Source organism: Canis aureus, chromosome X (genome assembly GCF_053574225.1).
Source record: "Canis aureus isolate CA01 chromosome X, VMU_Caureus_v.1.0, whole genome shotgun sequence".
NCBI lineage: Eukaryota > Metazoa > Chordata > Mammalia > Carnivora > Canidae > Canis > Canis aureus.
The window spans coordinates 109,431,609-109,448,875 of record NC_135649.1 but is presented as its reverse complement, the minus strand read 5'-3'; the positions used below and the strand labels follow the sequence as shown (position 1 = coordinate 109,448,875).

Below are 17,267 nucleotides of genomic sequence, written 5' to 3'. Positions count from 1 at the left end.
AGGAGGGGAGCTGTTAAATGCTGCTACCCACCTGGTTGGTTTTCATATATTAGGGCTCTGTCTCATATGTTTGCTTTAGATTTTACAAAATGTATTCTCAAAAAAAGGTAGAATCTCATGCCCAAACTGTTCCTAACATACTGTAAAGTTCTCTAGAAATTTAAATACCAAAATATAATTTTTCTTTAATGTTCAAATCCACATTAACAAAACCAGCTCATCATTTTCAGAACAACTGATTTGACTTTGAAGCCAAAGCATATCCATTTCAAAACTATATTTGCACAGAATAGATTCATAAACTCTAAGTCAACTCAGTATTAACATGAGGTACAAAAGGGTATGGCATAAATTTTAAAAGCGGCCTTAAATATACCAATAACAATAAACTGTTCTTCAGGTTTTTCCTGTAGCTTTTGCAAAGCACACAATTCAGTCAATTTCATTTACAATCTTCTGTGTATTGATCCATATTAGAAAAATGTGCAAAAATCATTATTAATGATTTGGAGAATGGAATTTTTTATTTTGGCAAATACTCATACTGGTCTTAGTGAGTCACAGGTAAGCCTTTCCTTTCCATGAAACCTCAAATTTAGCTCACTCACATGCAGTGTAATATTGGCTGGGAAAGGTAGTTCACACTGCCTTTTTTTTTCTTTGATGTACTGAATTTTGTTTCAAGAAAATCTTGAACTGAGGTCAATAACACATAAACTTCTGTGAAATTGATGAACGTAGGAATCTGTCTAATTAATTTTAGACTGCAATAGCCCAGGATGATGCTAACTGGCACAGAGTCTAACTGGCACATAGTAAGTGACCAGGAAATGTTCATTGAATGAAATAATGAATTAAGCTGGGGCCAAAGGGGTCCCCAGTTTGTAAACCAGCTATGCCCCCAATGTTGCTTTAGCCCAGTGGTTCTCAACCTAGGCTGCACATGAGAAAACCCAGAGGACTTTAAAAATATAGAGAGATTTCTGTGGCCTACTCCCCAGCATCTGTTTTGGTTGGTCTTGGTGCAGCGGTGAGGTTCCCAGGGCCATATATTTTCACAGCATGGAAGGTTGAGAAGAACTCATCTACTATCAAGATCTACCAGTCTTGGGGTTAGGGGAAGAGCAAGCAGAGGGGGGCAAAAAATTATTACCTAGGGAAGCCTCTCATGGGTCCAGTTTTATACGGTGATCTAAGAGCACCAACTAGAATGTGTCTTTAGAGCTTCTCTTGGGTGAGAGGACCCAGGAATATTAGGTTGAGGAATTCAAGGCAGGTCATGCCCATAAAAAGAAATGCTGGCTCAGTCTAGTCTGGCCAGACAACTGCCAGAAGCCTCGCTACACAGCCTGAGGTTCAGGACAGCAGTGCGGACGAAGGCGTGCCAGACAGTCAGAAAGCTGATGAGTCAAGGAGCCTTGCCTGAGGTTCCAGATCTCCTTAGTCTTCTAGGAAATCACCCAACTGCTCTGAGACTCGTTCTTTGAATTGTATATGGTAGCAACTCATCAGGCCAAGTCATGGCAAAGGTGCTTTGCAAAGTATAAATTAAATTTCCTTCTTGCATCTGGGGTCCTACAGCAACCAAATCCCCCAGCATAAGGGTTCCCATTCACTGGGCTCCAGCATGAAGAGGCTACCCTCTCTCTAATGCTCTTGGCATTTCTGCTACTCAGAGCCCTCAATCTGTTGGTAGAGGCACACCGGGAGAGGCCGAACAGTGGTGGGCAATGGCAACCATACATTAGAAACCTCAGAGCAAGGACGCCTGGGTGGCCCAGCGGTTAAGTGTCTGCCTTCGGTTCAGGGAGTGATCCTGGAATCCCAGGATCAAGTCCCACATCGGGCTCCCTGCATGAAGCCTGCTTCTCCCTCTGCCTGTGTCTGTCTGTCTCTCTGTCTCTCATGAATAAATAAAAAAAAAAAAAAAAGAAACCTCAGAGTGCTTTAGCACAGGTGCAAGGGCTCCCACTCCAAACCAACCAAACTGTTCTCTGGGGTGGGTGCAGGCATCCACATTGGTTTTAATATGCTTCTTCACCCAAGTCCAGCCTACATACAGTAGACTGTACTGATCTTATATTTAGAGCTTGAGGATTTGTATACATGTATACACCTATATCATCACCACCCAGATCAACACCAAAAAGGCCACTCTGACGTATCAGTAGGTTTTAAAAGGGCCTGACAGGGTATCTGGGTGGCTCAGTCTGTTAGGCATCTGTTTTACACTCAGGTCGTGATCTCAGGGTCCTGGGATAGAGCCCCACGTCAGAGGGGACTCTACTTCTCCCTCTCCCTCTGCCCTTCCCCCTGCCCGTGCACTCTCTCTCTCTCTCTCAAATAAATAAAATCTTTAAAAAATTTTAAAAATAGGGAACCTGGGTGGCTCAATCGGTTAAGTGTCTGCCTTCAGCTCAGGTCATGATCTCAGGGTCCTGGGTTCGAGCACCACATTGGGCTCCCTGCTCAGCGGGGAGTCGCTTCTCCCTCTGCCTCTGATCCTCCCCTTTCTCACTCTTTATCTGTCTCTCTCTCTCTCTCTCTAATAAATTAAATCTTTTAAAATTAATTAATTAATTAAAATAAAAGGGCCCGAGGTATTTGCAATGTGCAGCCAATCTTAAAAACCAATGTATTATAAACACCCTGAGCCATCACCTAATTCTAGCCTAGTGGTTCTCATATTTAGTTGCACATTAGAATTACCCCACCCAGGGGGCTCCTGGGTGGCTCAGTCAGTTAAGTGTCTGACTCTTGATTTCAGCTCGGGTGATGATCTCAGAATCATGAGATTAAGCCCCACATCAGGCTCTGTGTTCAGTGGGGAGTCTGCCCCTCCCTCTGCTCATAGTCTCACTCTTTCTCTCAAATAAAGAAATAAATAAAATATTTTTTTAAGAAGTCACCACACCCAGGAATCCTGAAAAATCTGGAAGCCTGGGCTGTACCCCAGACCAATGACATCACCATTTCTGAGGGTGGGAGGCAGGCCTTGGTGCTTTTAAAACTCCCCAGATGATTCCAATGTGCATCCAGGGTTGAGAACCACTGCTGTATGATCTAGACCCACTACTCAAAGTGGGGTCCATGAACCAGCAGCCCTGGCTTCACCTGGGAACTTGTTTGAAATTCAGAATCTCAGGTCTTTCCCAGACATGCTGGATTAGAATTTTAACAAGATCCTCTGTGACTAATACACTCAGCAACTCCTGAGAAGTGCTGATAGGGCTCACTTCCTTATTTTACAGAGGAGGAAAATATATATATTTTCCTGAGACTATATAAAGGACTCTTAAAAACTGATCAGGGGCTCAGTTGGCTAAGCATAGGACTCTTGATTTTGGCTCAGGTCATGATCTCGGGTCATGAGATCTAGTCCTGCTTTGGGCTCTGTGCTCAGTGTTGAGTCTGCGGGAGATTCTCTGTCTCTCCCTCTGTTCCTCCCCCTGCTCTCTCTCTCTCTCAAACAAAGAAACAAACAAATAAAATCCTAAAAAAAAAACCCAACTGATCAGATATTCAGTAGAAAAAAGTGGGAAAGACACGAACAATTAACAAGAAAGATATAAAAAATGACCCCCAAATACATGAAAAATGTTCAAATAGTCCTCATAAGAGAAGTGCAAATTAAAATACCACTGAGATACCCTTTCTCAACTACCACACTGAAAAAATATGATGGCATTTGGTTAGTGAGGCTGGGTGAGGGGCAGGGGCCAGAATATTTGTAATACTCCCCAGGTGATTTTAATGTGCAACCAAGATTGCAAACCATTATTTCAAGGTAATGGTCCAAATAGAAACTTGATACAACAAAAAACTGCATTTCCCCTAAAACTGAAAGCCCTTCTTCGCTGTCAAAATTCCAAACTTCCTTAGCCAGCAGGGTGATTAAATATTATTATTATTAATTATAATAATTAATAATTTTAGGAAAAAAGTCAGCATGTTTGCTACATACCACTGCAGTTTTCCCAACTCTTCCGGGGAGGAAGGGCAGGGTGTCCTGACAGAACAGCAGCACTGCTCTGGAGACAACAGAAAAGAAAAGAAGAAAATACATGGTCAAGAGTAAGGCAAGACAGATGCTCAGATCCACCAAATATTATGGTTCCTACACTGGCTGTATTTTATAGTGCATTTGTCTAAAACAGATGATAAAATAAAACTGGATACTATTATATTGACAATCATACATACATAATAAGTGCTCAAAAATATTTTTTGAGTAAATACTTTGGGGGAGGTTATATACATGCAATATCAGTTGCTCTTCAGCAGCTCCTTAGAAGAATTTCGAAGTAAATAGAACCAGTAGCAATCTATCAAACACTCCAAACAGAGGTCTCCCTCTCTCAGTAGGGTTTTTTCTATCATGTTTCAAATACAGTATACTGAAACTTTATTGAAAAAGTGTGAAAAATCACTTTTTAGAGCTCTCCAAAAACTGAGAGTCAAAACAGAAAGCTGTAACATACTTAAGTTTATCGATTGTATTTTCAGTTTTAAAAAGAACACATAAAAGTCATGTGAAAACAAACAGCAATAAAGGCAGAGACAACTTACCCATTGGTTGGATCTTTACTTTTTTCAAAGCAACCATTATAGCACATATGTTCATTGTTTTATTCATTTTTATTGTGAATGTACAATTTAATGTGCTGTAAAGAGAAATACATATAACCAGAATGTTACTAAACTGGAAACCTACCTACATATTTGTAAATGCTTTTTCAAGTTTGGGAATGAGGAAAGGAGACACTGATGCTGTGAACTTGCAACGTCAGCCCAATAAGCCTGTGAACACCCACGACTCTCAACCATGAGACATTTATAGAGGTTTCCAGTTGCCGAGGTTGCAAACCAGAGACCCTCTGACCACACAACTACTGAAACATTTTGCCTGCAGGAACTATGATCTGGCAGGGGTGTAACTTGTTTGCAAAGACAAGCATCTCAACATCTAGAGTGTTACCCTCAGCTAGCTACTCACCTGGTATCTATCTGTAGGCATTTGAATTTCCATCATGGAAGCCCTGTCATATACCAGCCTAGGTGAACGTTGAGGTCTCTTAAATCCAAAATCTCTCTGGCAATTCAATCTAGATTATCAGATAACTAGCAATTTAAGACATTACTGATTTGTTTTGTTTTACTTTAGTCTTGATTTATGTGAAAAATTACTAATGTTGCAAATAACAAAAAGTGGTAAGTGAAATAAACTAAATATGTATAGTGGATAAGGATTCAATCTATAGTTTCATGAATAATTGCCACTATTTGTACCAAAGAATAGCCTCATGAGCAGAAGCTGTAATTTTCTAGGTCCTGCACTCTGATAGGTCGCCCAGGATTCAAGGGGCAAGATTACTGATTTATATAAGTCATTCGCTTATGCAGCCAAGACAGCCGATGGACACAATTTATAAATGATCATCTGTGCAATTTAAATAATTGTTGGGTAATCTCTGATTCACCTTGCACACTTTTCAATCTATTCCTCTCTCTCCTTCTTCTCCCAAGCACCATTATTATACTGCTTCTTCTCTGTCTGGCCTTCACTAGGCTGGACCCCTGGGAAACATTTCTTGGTTATATCGGCAGCCCTTGGGGCTAAGGACACTGATAATCCTTAGCATCGCCACACCAGAGGCAATGGCCCAATCCCACCCACCCCTCTGTGAGTTATAAAAAAATGAGAAGATGGGGACACCTAGGTGGCTCAGTGGTTGAGCGTCTGCCTTCAGCCCAGGGCATGATCCTGGAGTCCCAGGATTGAGTCCCACATCGGGCTCCCTGTGAGGAGCCGGTTTCTCTCTCTCCCTGTGTCTCTACCCCCCCCCCCCCGCCCCTGCTCTGTGTCCCTCATGAATGGATAAATAATTCTTTAAAAAAAAAAAAAAAGAAAGAAAGAAATGGGAAGATAGATGTGACAATGATGTGTTTCAAAGAATAAAACCATATATCCAAAATGTCATGAATATGTATTTATTTTAGAGGAAAATATTTGAATTTGCAACCTAAGACCCCTCAATACTTTATTTCTCATGAATAGAGAACTAATACGGATAAAAGTATTAAAAATGACTGACCTCTGGGCCTCTGCTGTAGCACACACTATAAAGTAAGTCTGAAACAAATAAAAAATATACTGGTTACTTTGACAGTTGAGAATGTCAGACAAACAACCCAGGACTTATCACAGCATCATAGAATCTTAGACTCACAAGAACCCCTAGGGATCATCCAATTCACATTGCTATCAGATTCCTGTTGTATCGTCAAAGCTACTTGGAACAAACAGGCTCTGCTTGCATCCTGCTACTGTCGAGGAACTTGCTACCACACAAAGGAGCTCATTCTGGAGCCCTCATTTTAAGAAGCTTTAGGTTTTACATGAAGTAAAATCTATCACCATATAATATCCATCTATTGTGATTTCCAGTTCTGATTCTGGATCCCTCCCATTCTGATTTCTGGAGTATGGCACTAGTCTATTCAATCTTTAATAGGACAGATTTGGGAAAGTTTGAATACATCTCTCCTCAGGAACACAGAACTCCGTGCCTTCCCCCAAACAGAAACAGTAATTATAAACAAAGTATAGGATGTACTATGATTACCTCACTTAAGGTTTGCAGGGTTTTGTTGAGCTCTGATCGTCTGTTAATAAAACGAGAGAAATTGACATGAAGGAGATCACTGGTGATGTTAAATTCAAAACAAGTTAGATTTTTAGCAATTAAATTAAGCCTATGGCATTTATTGCTTCCAGTGTTCACTTTGAAGAAAACACTGGGTATACTAAGAGATTCCCACGTGACAAAAATAAATTATTTATATGACAAGGGAAACTAACCAGTCAGAAGCTGTATAGTTCCAGCCAACAGCAAGATATAAATTATGGTTGAACAATCTTGTTATTCATTAGGCTCGGGCAACCCCCCAGGCAGCTTCTTCTGGCAGAGGGCCCTGGGAAGAGCTGGCCAGAGGTGAAATTTCTGAAAGGGGCCCACCACTCAACGTGGGGCCCTGCACCCCTGATTTCTTCCTCACTCCCTCTCCACCTGCCCTCTCCTGTCCTCTAACGCTCTCTAGTCCCTGATCCCCTCCTCACCACTCCTCTTTAAGACCTTTCCTCATTCCTATCCTCCAATCCCACTCCCAGTAACACTTTTAAACACTTCTTTTTAAGATTTTATTTATTTGAGAGAGTTCACAAGCTGGGGGGAGGGGCAGAGGGAGAGGGAGAAGCAGACTCCCCACTGAGCAGGGAGCCCCACGTGGGGCTCCATCTCCAGACCCTGAGATCATGACCCAAACCAAAGGCAGATTCTTAACTGACTGAGCCACCCAGGCACCACCCCTCCAACAACACTTTTATTTCTTCTATGTAGAAGAGCTTCACAGGAAGTTAGGATAAAAGAAATCATTAAAGAATTCACTCTAAGAAAATCCCTATTGGGCAGCCCAGGTGGCTCAGTAGTTTAGTGCAGCCTTCAGCCCAGGGCCTGATCCTGGAGACCCGGGATCGAGTCCCACATCGGGCTCCCTGCATGGAGCTTGCTTCTCCCTCTACCTGTGTCTCTGCCTCTGCCTCTCTCTCTCTCTCTCTGTCTCTCATGAATAAATAAATAAAATCTTAAAAAAAAAAAAAAAGAATTCACTCTAGAGGAGCCGGGGCGGCGGGGGGGCGGGGTGCTCAGCAGGTTAAGAATCTGCCTTTGGCTCTGATCATGATCAAGATCTAGGAGTCCTGGGGTCAGCTGTGTCTGGCTTCCTGCTTAGTGCGGAGCCTGCCTTTCTCTCTTCCTCTGCCCCTCCCCTCGCTTGTGCTTTCCTCTCTCAAATAAATAAAATCTTTTTAAAAAGAAGACAAAGAATTTACTCTAAGGCAATTGTTCTCAACTGGGGGGAGGGGGGCATGCAGGGACAGACTCTGCCCCTCAAGGGACATTGGGCAACATCTGGAGAGGTTTTTGATTGTCACAATTGGGGGCTGGGTGTTACTGGCGTCTAGTGGATAGAGGTTAGGAATCTGTCACACCACATAATAGAGAGCTGTCAGCTCCAAAATGTCAATAGTGCCAAGGCTGACAAGCCCAGCTCCAAGGAATGCACAAAAGTTCTAGATGGTTCCAGGGAAGGTCTGAAGGAAAAAAGAGAAGGACTGTGGCAACAGTAGGTAGTCACCCGGCTTTTCTAGCCAGCAGAAGCCACCTTTCTGAGGGTCTCCCTGGCCCCTGCAATCAAGTCCCACCGCTCTTCTTGCTCTATATTTAGATACACAGAACATCCTTTGGTACCCTGGATATGTCATGTTCACTGGAGGGATTGTACTGTATTGTTATTTGTTTGTATCCTATGTCTGTCCTGCCAGACTCTAGACTCCTGGTTCTAAAAATTGGCCTCATGCTGAAACTGCCAGGGGGCATTCAAAAATACCAACATCCGTGTCCCAGCCCCTGAATACTGATCTAATTGTTACAGATTGTGCCTGGACACCAGGACTTTTAAAAGCTCCCTAGGTGATTTTAATATGCAGCCAGGGTAGAGAACCCTTGTTCTAGAATGTTTTCCATCCTGAGCATTGGGTTTATCCCCAAGGCCAAACACATAGTAGGTGCTCAACAAATGCACCGTGGCTTTAAATAACTCCTCTGTGTTTCAAGTCTAGTCATTAAGTTGTGTTCTATTTAGAAGTTTTAAAAATGTTATCCTATTAATATTATTTCCTGTCTAAAGTTTAAGATACTTTTAGGACATTGATATCTCCTGCTCTTTATTTCACACATATACTTTGAATAGCTAGGGAAGCTACATTTTTATCAGGAGTTCATAAAATAAGTGGAAAGGACAGAAATACCACTCCAGTCCATCCCAGTTATCACTAGTTTAACTGTTTGCCGCTACACATTCAGGGGAGCCCTTGAGATGTTTGACATCCATCAGGCGGAGTCCTAAGGGTCCTCTCCACCTATGCATTGCTGACTCATCATTGCTGACTCATTGCTGACTCAGTGGAAGCAGTCAAGTCAAATGCTAATTGAAAAGATGACCCTTAAAAAAAAAAAAGAAAAGAAAAGATGACCCTTTAGAAGAGTTTTGTTTTGTTTTGTTTTGTTTTGACCTAGGAAAGGTTTTTTTTTCTTCCATGTCATCATAGATACTCCCAAAAGCTTTTGGATTTGGTTCAAAAGTTGAGGAGACACTCGTTTGAGAGGTAGTAGCAAGGTTGAGAGTAGATGGATTTTATCTAGGATCCTATGCTGCTTCCCTGCACAAGGGTGAAGACATAATGTTTCCCCTTCCACTGACACTCAGGTAAGATGGTCTCCAGGCCTAGACTGACATTTTGACCTTGTGTCTGACCAGGAGCATCTATATTTGTAATGTATTTCTCTCACTGTCCGTGCTTGTCCCTGGAAGCTGGTACCTACTTCATGAAGAACCCCCTCTGATTTTTGAATGACTGATACTTCATGAACACCTGAACAAATGGAATACATGGCATCCTACCTCAAACTCTTCTTCCAACCTTTCTGGCTACCAAATCATACTGCAGCTCAATAACCAGTGAAAATGGACCTCCTACATACCTTCAGAGCATCAAAGAGAACAGCCTCATGGGGCTATTACTTGATGACAAGTGACCACCGTCTATTTGCTAAGAACTTGAGAACTAATTCTTTATAACTTTTGGGTCTATTTCCTATTCTCAGTTCCCAAGAGGAAGATAGCTCAACAAATATCTTTCCATTGTTGATGCCATAACTTTAAATCAAGCAGCAGATTACTCACTTTGATTCCCTTAGAGATGGGATTCCAGATAAGGTGCCATTAGCCATATTTTGATTCTGTTAGGAACACAAAATCATTAAGAATACAACAAATATTGTCATGTGTTTTTTATATTCTCTAACAAGAAGTTGTTCTTCAATTTCATTGATCACCCAAAAAAATACACCTCAAAGACTGAATACTAATTGCATGGAGTAGTGCTCGCTTCGGCAGCACATATACTAATTGCATGGAGTATTTATTGTCTAGCTAATGATGAAATACATATTGACTGCGCTAGTTTTTGTTTTTACATTTCCTATAAAAAATATTCTGAATCAGCAAGTCTAATGTGCTAATTAATTTCATTATTCCAAGGGTTCCCCCAAAAGAATCCGATTAAAACTCTCCCCATGAAAAGCCCTGGACTTAAGTACAAGATCCCAATGTAAAGAGGGAACTTGGTAGCAGCCTTCACTGCATTTTCTAGCACCCTCAATCCTTGCCTGGCACATCGTAGGTGCTCAGGAAATAGTCACTGAAAGAACAAACCATATTTAGCTGGGATCCTCTGAACCAATCTAGGTCATGGGAAGTCTGATACTAATGCATCTGAATCCCCCATGGGGTGAAAAAGGATGAGATTCATAAGACTACTCTTAGATTCAATATATTACTTATTGGTAATACCAAGTTTCTCATATAATTTAAAAATTTTAAAGGCCATAGGGTTCCATCGTGTAAACATTCAGCAGCAAGCTTAGTAAAAACTGAAATAGGCTGATTAACAAAGCACCATGATTATTATGAAGTCAAACCCTCTTGACAAAGTCAGTGATTCAACAACACATATTTTATTTAAATTTTGTCATAAAAGTAAATATGCTGAATACCATGAATAATCTGAACCTTAAAACAAATCTTTAAATTCACAAGCACTTGCTTTTTAAGATTGCAGTAAAAAAAAAATCTTTAAAACCTACCTGAGTAACATTGCTTTCTTCATATTGAAACATTATCTCACCTCTAAAAAATGCTAAAAATAAATTTGCAAAACAAAGTTTGAGATTTGCATCCTTAGAGCTTAAGGATTAATACAACACAGGAAAAGATTATCAGATTATTTTATAAACAGTTTCATCAAATTCTTTGCAGGGACTCACATTGACTGTCTTTCCTATTAGAATGTTACTCAATGACCATCAATATAATTTTCAGAAAATGTGAACCATAAATTCTATGCAGGAATGCAGAAAGAGAAAAAACCTGTCTCCTTGTCTAGAAATTTTAATCCTACATGCTGCTCATCAGAGCTTGGCTTCCCATAAAGATGCTAACTTGGGGAATTGTGGCTCTGACATTAAAAATCTTTTTGGGTTGTTCTAGTTACAGTTACATACAAAAAGGCAGGAGGGGAAAAGTGTTTCTCAGAAATTAAGTAGCCTTAGGAGAGTCTATTTATTCCTTGCTGCTTGTGCTTTTTTTTTTTTTTCCTTTTTAAATATAGCTACCAAATGCAATCTCTTCCCTAGGAACAAAGTTGAGATTTTTGCATTGGATTTTGCATACCTGAATGGTATGCAGGGAGAATCCTTTCTTCAGCTGAACAACTCATTGTGGCTTTCATCCCAGAAATGCCAGAAAATCCTGTTCTTAAAATGCTCACTTGGGAAAAACAGAACTCAATTTCAGTCAACCTATTTTCTACAGGGTAGACTTGGAGGGGCTCCGACTTGATCAGAAAAAAAGAAAATACAGAGTCCTTAACAGAAGTACACTGTGTGCACTTCATAATCTACAGAGACAGAAAACTGGCCTCTTGAGCAGAAGGGCAAAGAGGTCATACAAACTGGTGCAGGTGTCAACCATCTTTTTGGTATCAGATCAGATATTTGAGGTCTGGTGGGCCATCTGTTCTATCAGAACTAATCAACTTTGCAGTTGTAGCATGAAAGCAGCCAAGCAATATGTACATGAATGGCATGGCTATATTCCAATAAAACTTTATTTACAAAAACAGGTGGCAGGCATTATTTAGACTATGGGCAGTTGTTTGTCAACACCTGAGCTGCAGGGCTGAATGCCTTCTCAGCTCATCTTTTATAGCAACCCAAGGTACAATTGATTCCCACAGCCAAGTACCCAATGGTCCACTTCTACTTAAAATAGCCGACAAAGCCACTGGCCCAGTGATTAAGGGGATTTATCTATTTTGGCGACTCTTCTACTGAGGACCTCAACTTCTGCAGATGGATACTGAAATCTCAATTTATGCAGGATATAATTATTAAAAGTAAAGATACCCGAGATATACATAGATTATACATAGATATACATAGCTATTAAAGATTTATTCAGTGTGTCCATGCATGTGTGCACATGCCGACACCCACAATCCCTCTCCCCCATCTGCCCGTTCTCCGAGTTCATCCCTCAGGATGGGGATGGACTGCATGCTGAATTTCATAAATATGCTGGGAGCACAGTGGTAGCAGAGCAACTGGGAAGCTTTTGACCCTCAGCCTAACTCTGCCTGGTCCGCTCCCAGTTTTTTCACCAGCCTCCACTTCCCTTAAAGGAACTCAGATTGGAACCTGCGAGGAGTGAAGGTTTCTAGTTTCTGGCAGGATACCATGGAATTTCTGGTGCCAAAAGAATTGGTTCCCTGATGAGGTTGTTTTCACCAGACACTAAAACAAATGGTCAATTCAGTCGCTTAATTGGGGAAAACATTACTCCAGCCAGCTTCCTGGCATCTGTTATTCAAGATGACCGCTTTTTTTTTTTTTTTTTTTACTAAATGTTCAATTTTCAAAGTTATCAAACACCATGTAGACACAACACTAAACTAGACATTAGTCACCAGTCCAAAACGCAGATGAAGCGTAAAAATAATGAAATTATAGAGATTTCAATGAGAGAAGGGTAAGGGAAGAAGGAGGGAAGGGGAGTTACACAATGTATGAAAGTGAAATGTATCTAACAAGTGGTTTTTTTTTTTTTTCCCTTCAATCAAAGCCAGCTAGTACCTTCCTACTAAATTCTACCTGGTGGGGATGCCTGGGTGGCTCAGCAGTTGAGGGCCTGTCTTTGGTCCAGGGTGTGATCCTGGGGTCTCGGGATTGAGTCCCACATCGGGCTCCCTGCATGGAACTTGCCTCTTTCTTTGCCTGTGTCTCTGCCTCTTTCTCTCTGTGTCTCTCATGAATAAATATAAAATAATAATAAAATAAAATAAAATAAAATAAAATAAAATAAAATAAAATAAAATAAAATAAAATAAAATAAAATAAAATAAATTCTACCTGATGCAGCCTATCAGCAGAATGCTCATATACATAAAGCTCACATTAACACAACAGAAAATGTTTGTGGACCATTCCTTGAACACAAAGTTTTCTTGTTTTCTAATACTACCCAACTTTAACTTATTTTACTTGAAATTGTTTCCTATGTTTTTCAAACAAATTATTAAAGGAAACAGAACAGAAGGAACAGAAGAAAAGGAAAACATTCCTATAAGGATTGTTTTTTAAGATTGTAATATTACAAAATACTTTGTTACCTTCCTCTTCTCTCTTCCCATGATCCAGTTCTTCCCTGCCACACCATGTTTTTATGTTTTTCACATCTGCTTTCATTGGTTTTAATAAGGGAGCCCAGGGAGCCAACTCGACATGGCAAAAATGGTTGTTTCATTCCTTCTGGCTCATGGCAGAAGGGAAAATATTCCCATTTCAAAAATAGCGTGTTCTCAAGAGATTTCCATCTTAAATTTAAAAATTAGTGGACAGGGCAGCCCTGGTGGCGCAGCAGTTTGGCGCCGCCTGCAGCCCAGGGTATGATCCTGGAGACCTGGGATCGAGTCCCGCATCGGGCTCCCTGTATGGAGCCTGCTTCTCCCTCTGCCTGTGTCTCTGCCTCTCCCTCTCTCTCTCTGTCTCTATGAATAGATAAATAAAATCTTTTAAAAAATAGTGGACAGTCCGGCTTAAAGATGGCAAAATGCACTCTGGGCACTCCTGGAATTAGCATCCAGTTAAACTACGTGTACATGAGGTTTTCAACAATCTAGTAGAGCAGCTCATTTTACTTTTAGCAAAAGACAACATCCTATTTCTAAGCTATAATACTTCAGGTCCTATGGAAAAGCTTGAGGGATTTACATACCAGAAGTGGATTTCAATAATTAAGGACATTGCTAGTTATATCCATGAATCAATTCTAAAGGTATTAGTTATGGATTTAAAGCTATGGTGGAAAATATTTAGTGTAGAGCTTCATGTTCTCATATTAAGGAAGTTAATCCATCAACTCACTAAAGCAATGGGAAGATAATTTCAGGCAGGTCTAAAATTTGCTTTTGTTTTCATTTGGGACCTCTTAGTAGCCAGGCGATATGAAAAGAGACAGATCAGAGAGATACACATCACATGTTCAACAGGAGAAAAACAAACCTTTTCTCTCTATGGAGCTCATTTATCTGGTAATGTGTAATGTACACAAGAACTAACCTGAGTCATTGCAAATAGATGACAAATTGCAGATATTTCTCTGGGGTTTGACTCCTGCAAAGAAAATAACCCAGCCGGTTAAACATGTCAACACCTACACTTATCTCCTACATTGTCAAGAGAATTCACAAATTCAGGCATCAAATGTGGACCAAAAATATTATAAGTTGGATATAATTGGCTGGATGAATTCCACAAAGACTAAAGGAATAAGAGTGTTTTCATTTTTTAGTTGGTCAGCTATAGAACTTGATTCTTTACTATTCTTTAGTATGTCACTGTCTGATCCCTTACTCCTCCCTCAAAATTTTTGTTGTCCCATGTCCAATCAATCCCTCTTCTGTCCAACATAAAAAGAACAGTGTGATTGCAAATTGAGCATAGAGACTTTAAATGCAATAGCCCCAAAAAAAATGCAATAGCCCTTACTGATAGATCCTCTTTCCTTCTCTGGGCACGGGAGTCCATGAACCCTCTAATGCTGGTCTTATTTCCTTATGCAAATGTATGTAAAAAATAATATTGATATCATGATGTCATCACACATAGGCAAAAACCACAAAATTTAAAAACTATTTGCTCAACAACTACCATATTCTACAGACTTTGGAAGGTTCCAGATACAGACCCTGCTCTCAATGAACATGCAATATAGTAAGTGATAGTGGCCAGTAAATACAAAGTTATAATAAGGGCAAAATGGAGTGACAGCCAGGACAATAGACCACATAGGCGTACAGAGGAAGCAGAGATGAATGGGAGATGAGATAAAGCCATGTTAGAACAAAAAACTTCATACATATTCACCTAAAAGGCACTTTCTCCTTTGGTAAAAGGAGAAGTACGTATCTTCTTTGATTTGAAAAGAGCCCAAGGTTTACTCCCCTAAAAATCTTGCCTTCATTAATTTCATCCTTTTGGTGAAGTATAAGAAATCTATAGTAAATGTGAGAGGCAAATGCTGATAATGTATTAAGCAAAGTACCAAGGAGAAAAGGTTGTTATATTAAGGGATATTTTGCTGTCCTTGTTAGGTCTGGTTTGGTCAGAATTATGAATGCAATGCCTGATTGCTATTTTATTTCTGTTGTACTTTATAAGTGCTTAATTATTCTTAAGAGAACAAGTTCGGACACAAACTAAAATTACAACTTGTGTTCATGTACATGAAATGGTTTCTGCCAGAATGACCTAGGTGACATTTGCGGTATAGGCATCATGCTTCAACTAAGAGTTTTGATTCTGTGAGCAAACTGAATTTGGCTCCCCAAAGTTACCTGACATGTTTCACAGCAATGTTAATCACACCTGAAGAGGCAGATTTCATTTTAAATATACTTGCTTTAGATGGTGAGTAGTAATGCTTTAAGTGTTCTCTACAACCATTGGTCTATTATTGTTCACTAAGTGTTATATGCCATCATCTCATCTTTCTCTAAGTTTTAGGGGTGCCTTTGTTTCCAGTGATATGTGTCTTTTGGCTATTCATTAATCCTGAGAATTTTTTTTTCCTATTGCTAGGACTGTTATCTGTCATTTCCCCCAAGTACATGGCCACAGGTCATCCTTTAAGTCATGAGTAAGAAAACTTTGTAAAGGGTCAAAAAGTAAATATTTTAGGCTTTGTGGACCATATAGTAGGCCACAACTACTCAACTCTCCTGTTCATTGTATTGGAAAAGTAGCCATAGATTAACATGTAAACAAATGGACACGGCAGTGTTCCAATAAAACTTTATTTACAAAAATAGATAGTGGGCCATATTTGCCCCCCAGGCCACAGTCTGCCAATCCCTGCTTTTCATCAACCAGAAGCCTTTGTTAAAAATATCACATATTCCTACTCTTGCACTAGGTACTTAAAACTACATCCCTTTTTTTTATTTCAAGAGTCTGAGGTTCACTCCTCTAAGACTCTTTCCCTCATAAATTACATCCCAATGATAACCACTAGCACCAGCCTTTTAATCTCCCATGCTTCTTAACCATCTCAGAAACACTTGTGTAATAATTCCCTTTTATCTGCATACATGCTCATGTCAGTTATCTCTTTGTTTGCCTTATCTCTCCCCAAACTAGAAGATTCTTAAGGGTGGGCACTGTACCTGATCATGACTACATAGCCCCAAACACTTAGAACAACTTCAGGTACCCAGTGCATAAACATTTATTCATTAAGAACAGATTTCATTTTTAAAAAGTAGGAAAAAAAAGAAAGAAAACATAAATACCAGCCATTTGTTTGATTTTACTTTAGTTATAAAAAACAAATTCTTGATATTGATAGTAAGTCATACCTGATGCATTGAAGGTTTTTACTATAGTGATTTTAGTTTTTTCTGCAAAGAAGCAATTTAAATATTAGAGCAGAACTGTTCCTTGTTTTTAAAAAACAATTTTCCACGAGTACCATTTTAGTGAACTGCTAAGAAGATCATACTGTTGACATCTTTCAGACTCTACTGGTCATCCCAGCAGCAGAATAAACGGGAAGAGCATACACAGATCATATAGCATTGGAATAAGGTGGGTCTGGGATTTGGATTCCCATGTTTGCTGAGTTATATTACACCCATCACACACCCCGCTGCTTGTGTAATTCTACTGCAGTTTCCATGCGCTGCTGATAGACAAATTAACGTGGACTTACACATCAAATATGTAGAATTAAGTCACTATCAGAACCTTCACGTGACAAGTTGTAAAGAAAAGCTGATTCAGAATAAGACTTAATGGAAACACAATACGTAAAATACTGTATACTCTACAATCAAGAAAGTGTCCTGCTATTTTCTTTAGGAGCTAATACAATATTATCACCATTATATGGGTAGATAAAATTATTCTCAAAGAGGTTAAAACCACTCAACTACAGTCATGCAGTGAGCTCACAGCAGAACCAAGATGGAACTGTTCAAACCACAGGCAAATATTAATATACTCTGAAGCAGCAAACCTTAGATATATCTT

At 39.8% G+C, this 17,267-nt stretch overlaps 1 protein-coding gene across 4 annotated transcripts in view; it reads right to left on the bottom strand.

Annotated features, from left to right (window-relative positions):
* The window catches only part of ADGRG2 (adhesion G protein-coupled receptor G2), a 130,126-nt gene that overhangs the window by 22,907 nt on the left and 89,952 nt on the right, over positions 1-17,267 (bottom strand). For 2 of the 4 annotated variants that reach the window (XM_077887540.1, XM_077887542.1), the window contains 8 exons: positions 16,595-16,636; positions 14,298-14,351; positions 10,767-10,819; positions 9,805-9,860; positions 6,627-6,666; positions 6,096-6,133; positions 4,570-4,664; positions 3,965-4,031 (listed from right to left, as the gene is read on the bottom strand). In XM_077887540.1, the coding sequence (XP_077743666.1) occupies positions 3,965-4,031; positions 4,570-4,664; positions 6,096-6,133; positions 6,627-6,666; positions 9,805-9,860; positions 10,767-10,819; positions 14,298-14,351; positions 16,595-16,636 (445 nt within the window). The remainder of the gene's footprint in view (positions 1-3,964; positions 4,032-4,569; positions 4,665-6,095; positions 6,134-6,626; positions 6,667-9,804; positions 9,861-10,766; positions 10,820-14,297; positions 14,352-16,594; positions 16,637-17,267) is intronic. The other 2 variants (XM_077887541.1, XM_077887543.1) reach the window with 1 other exon arrangement.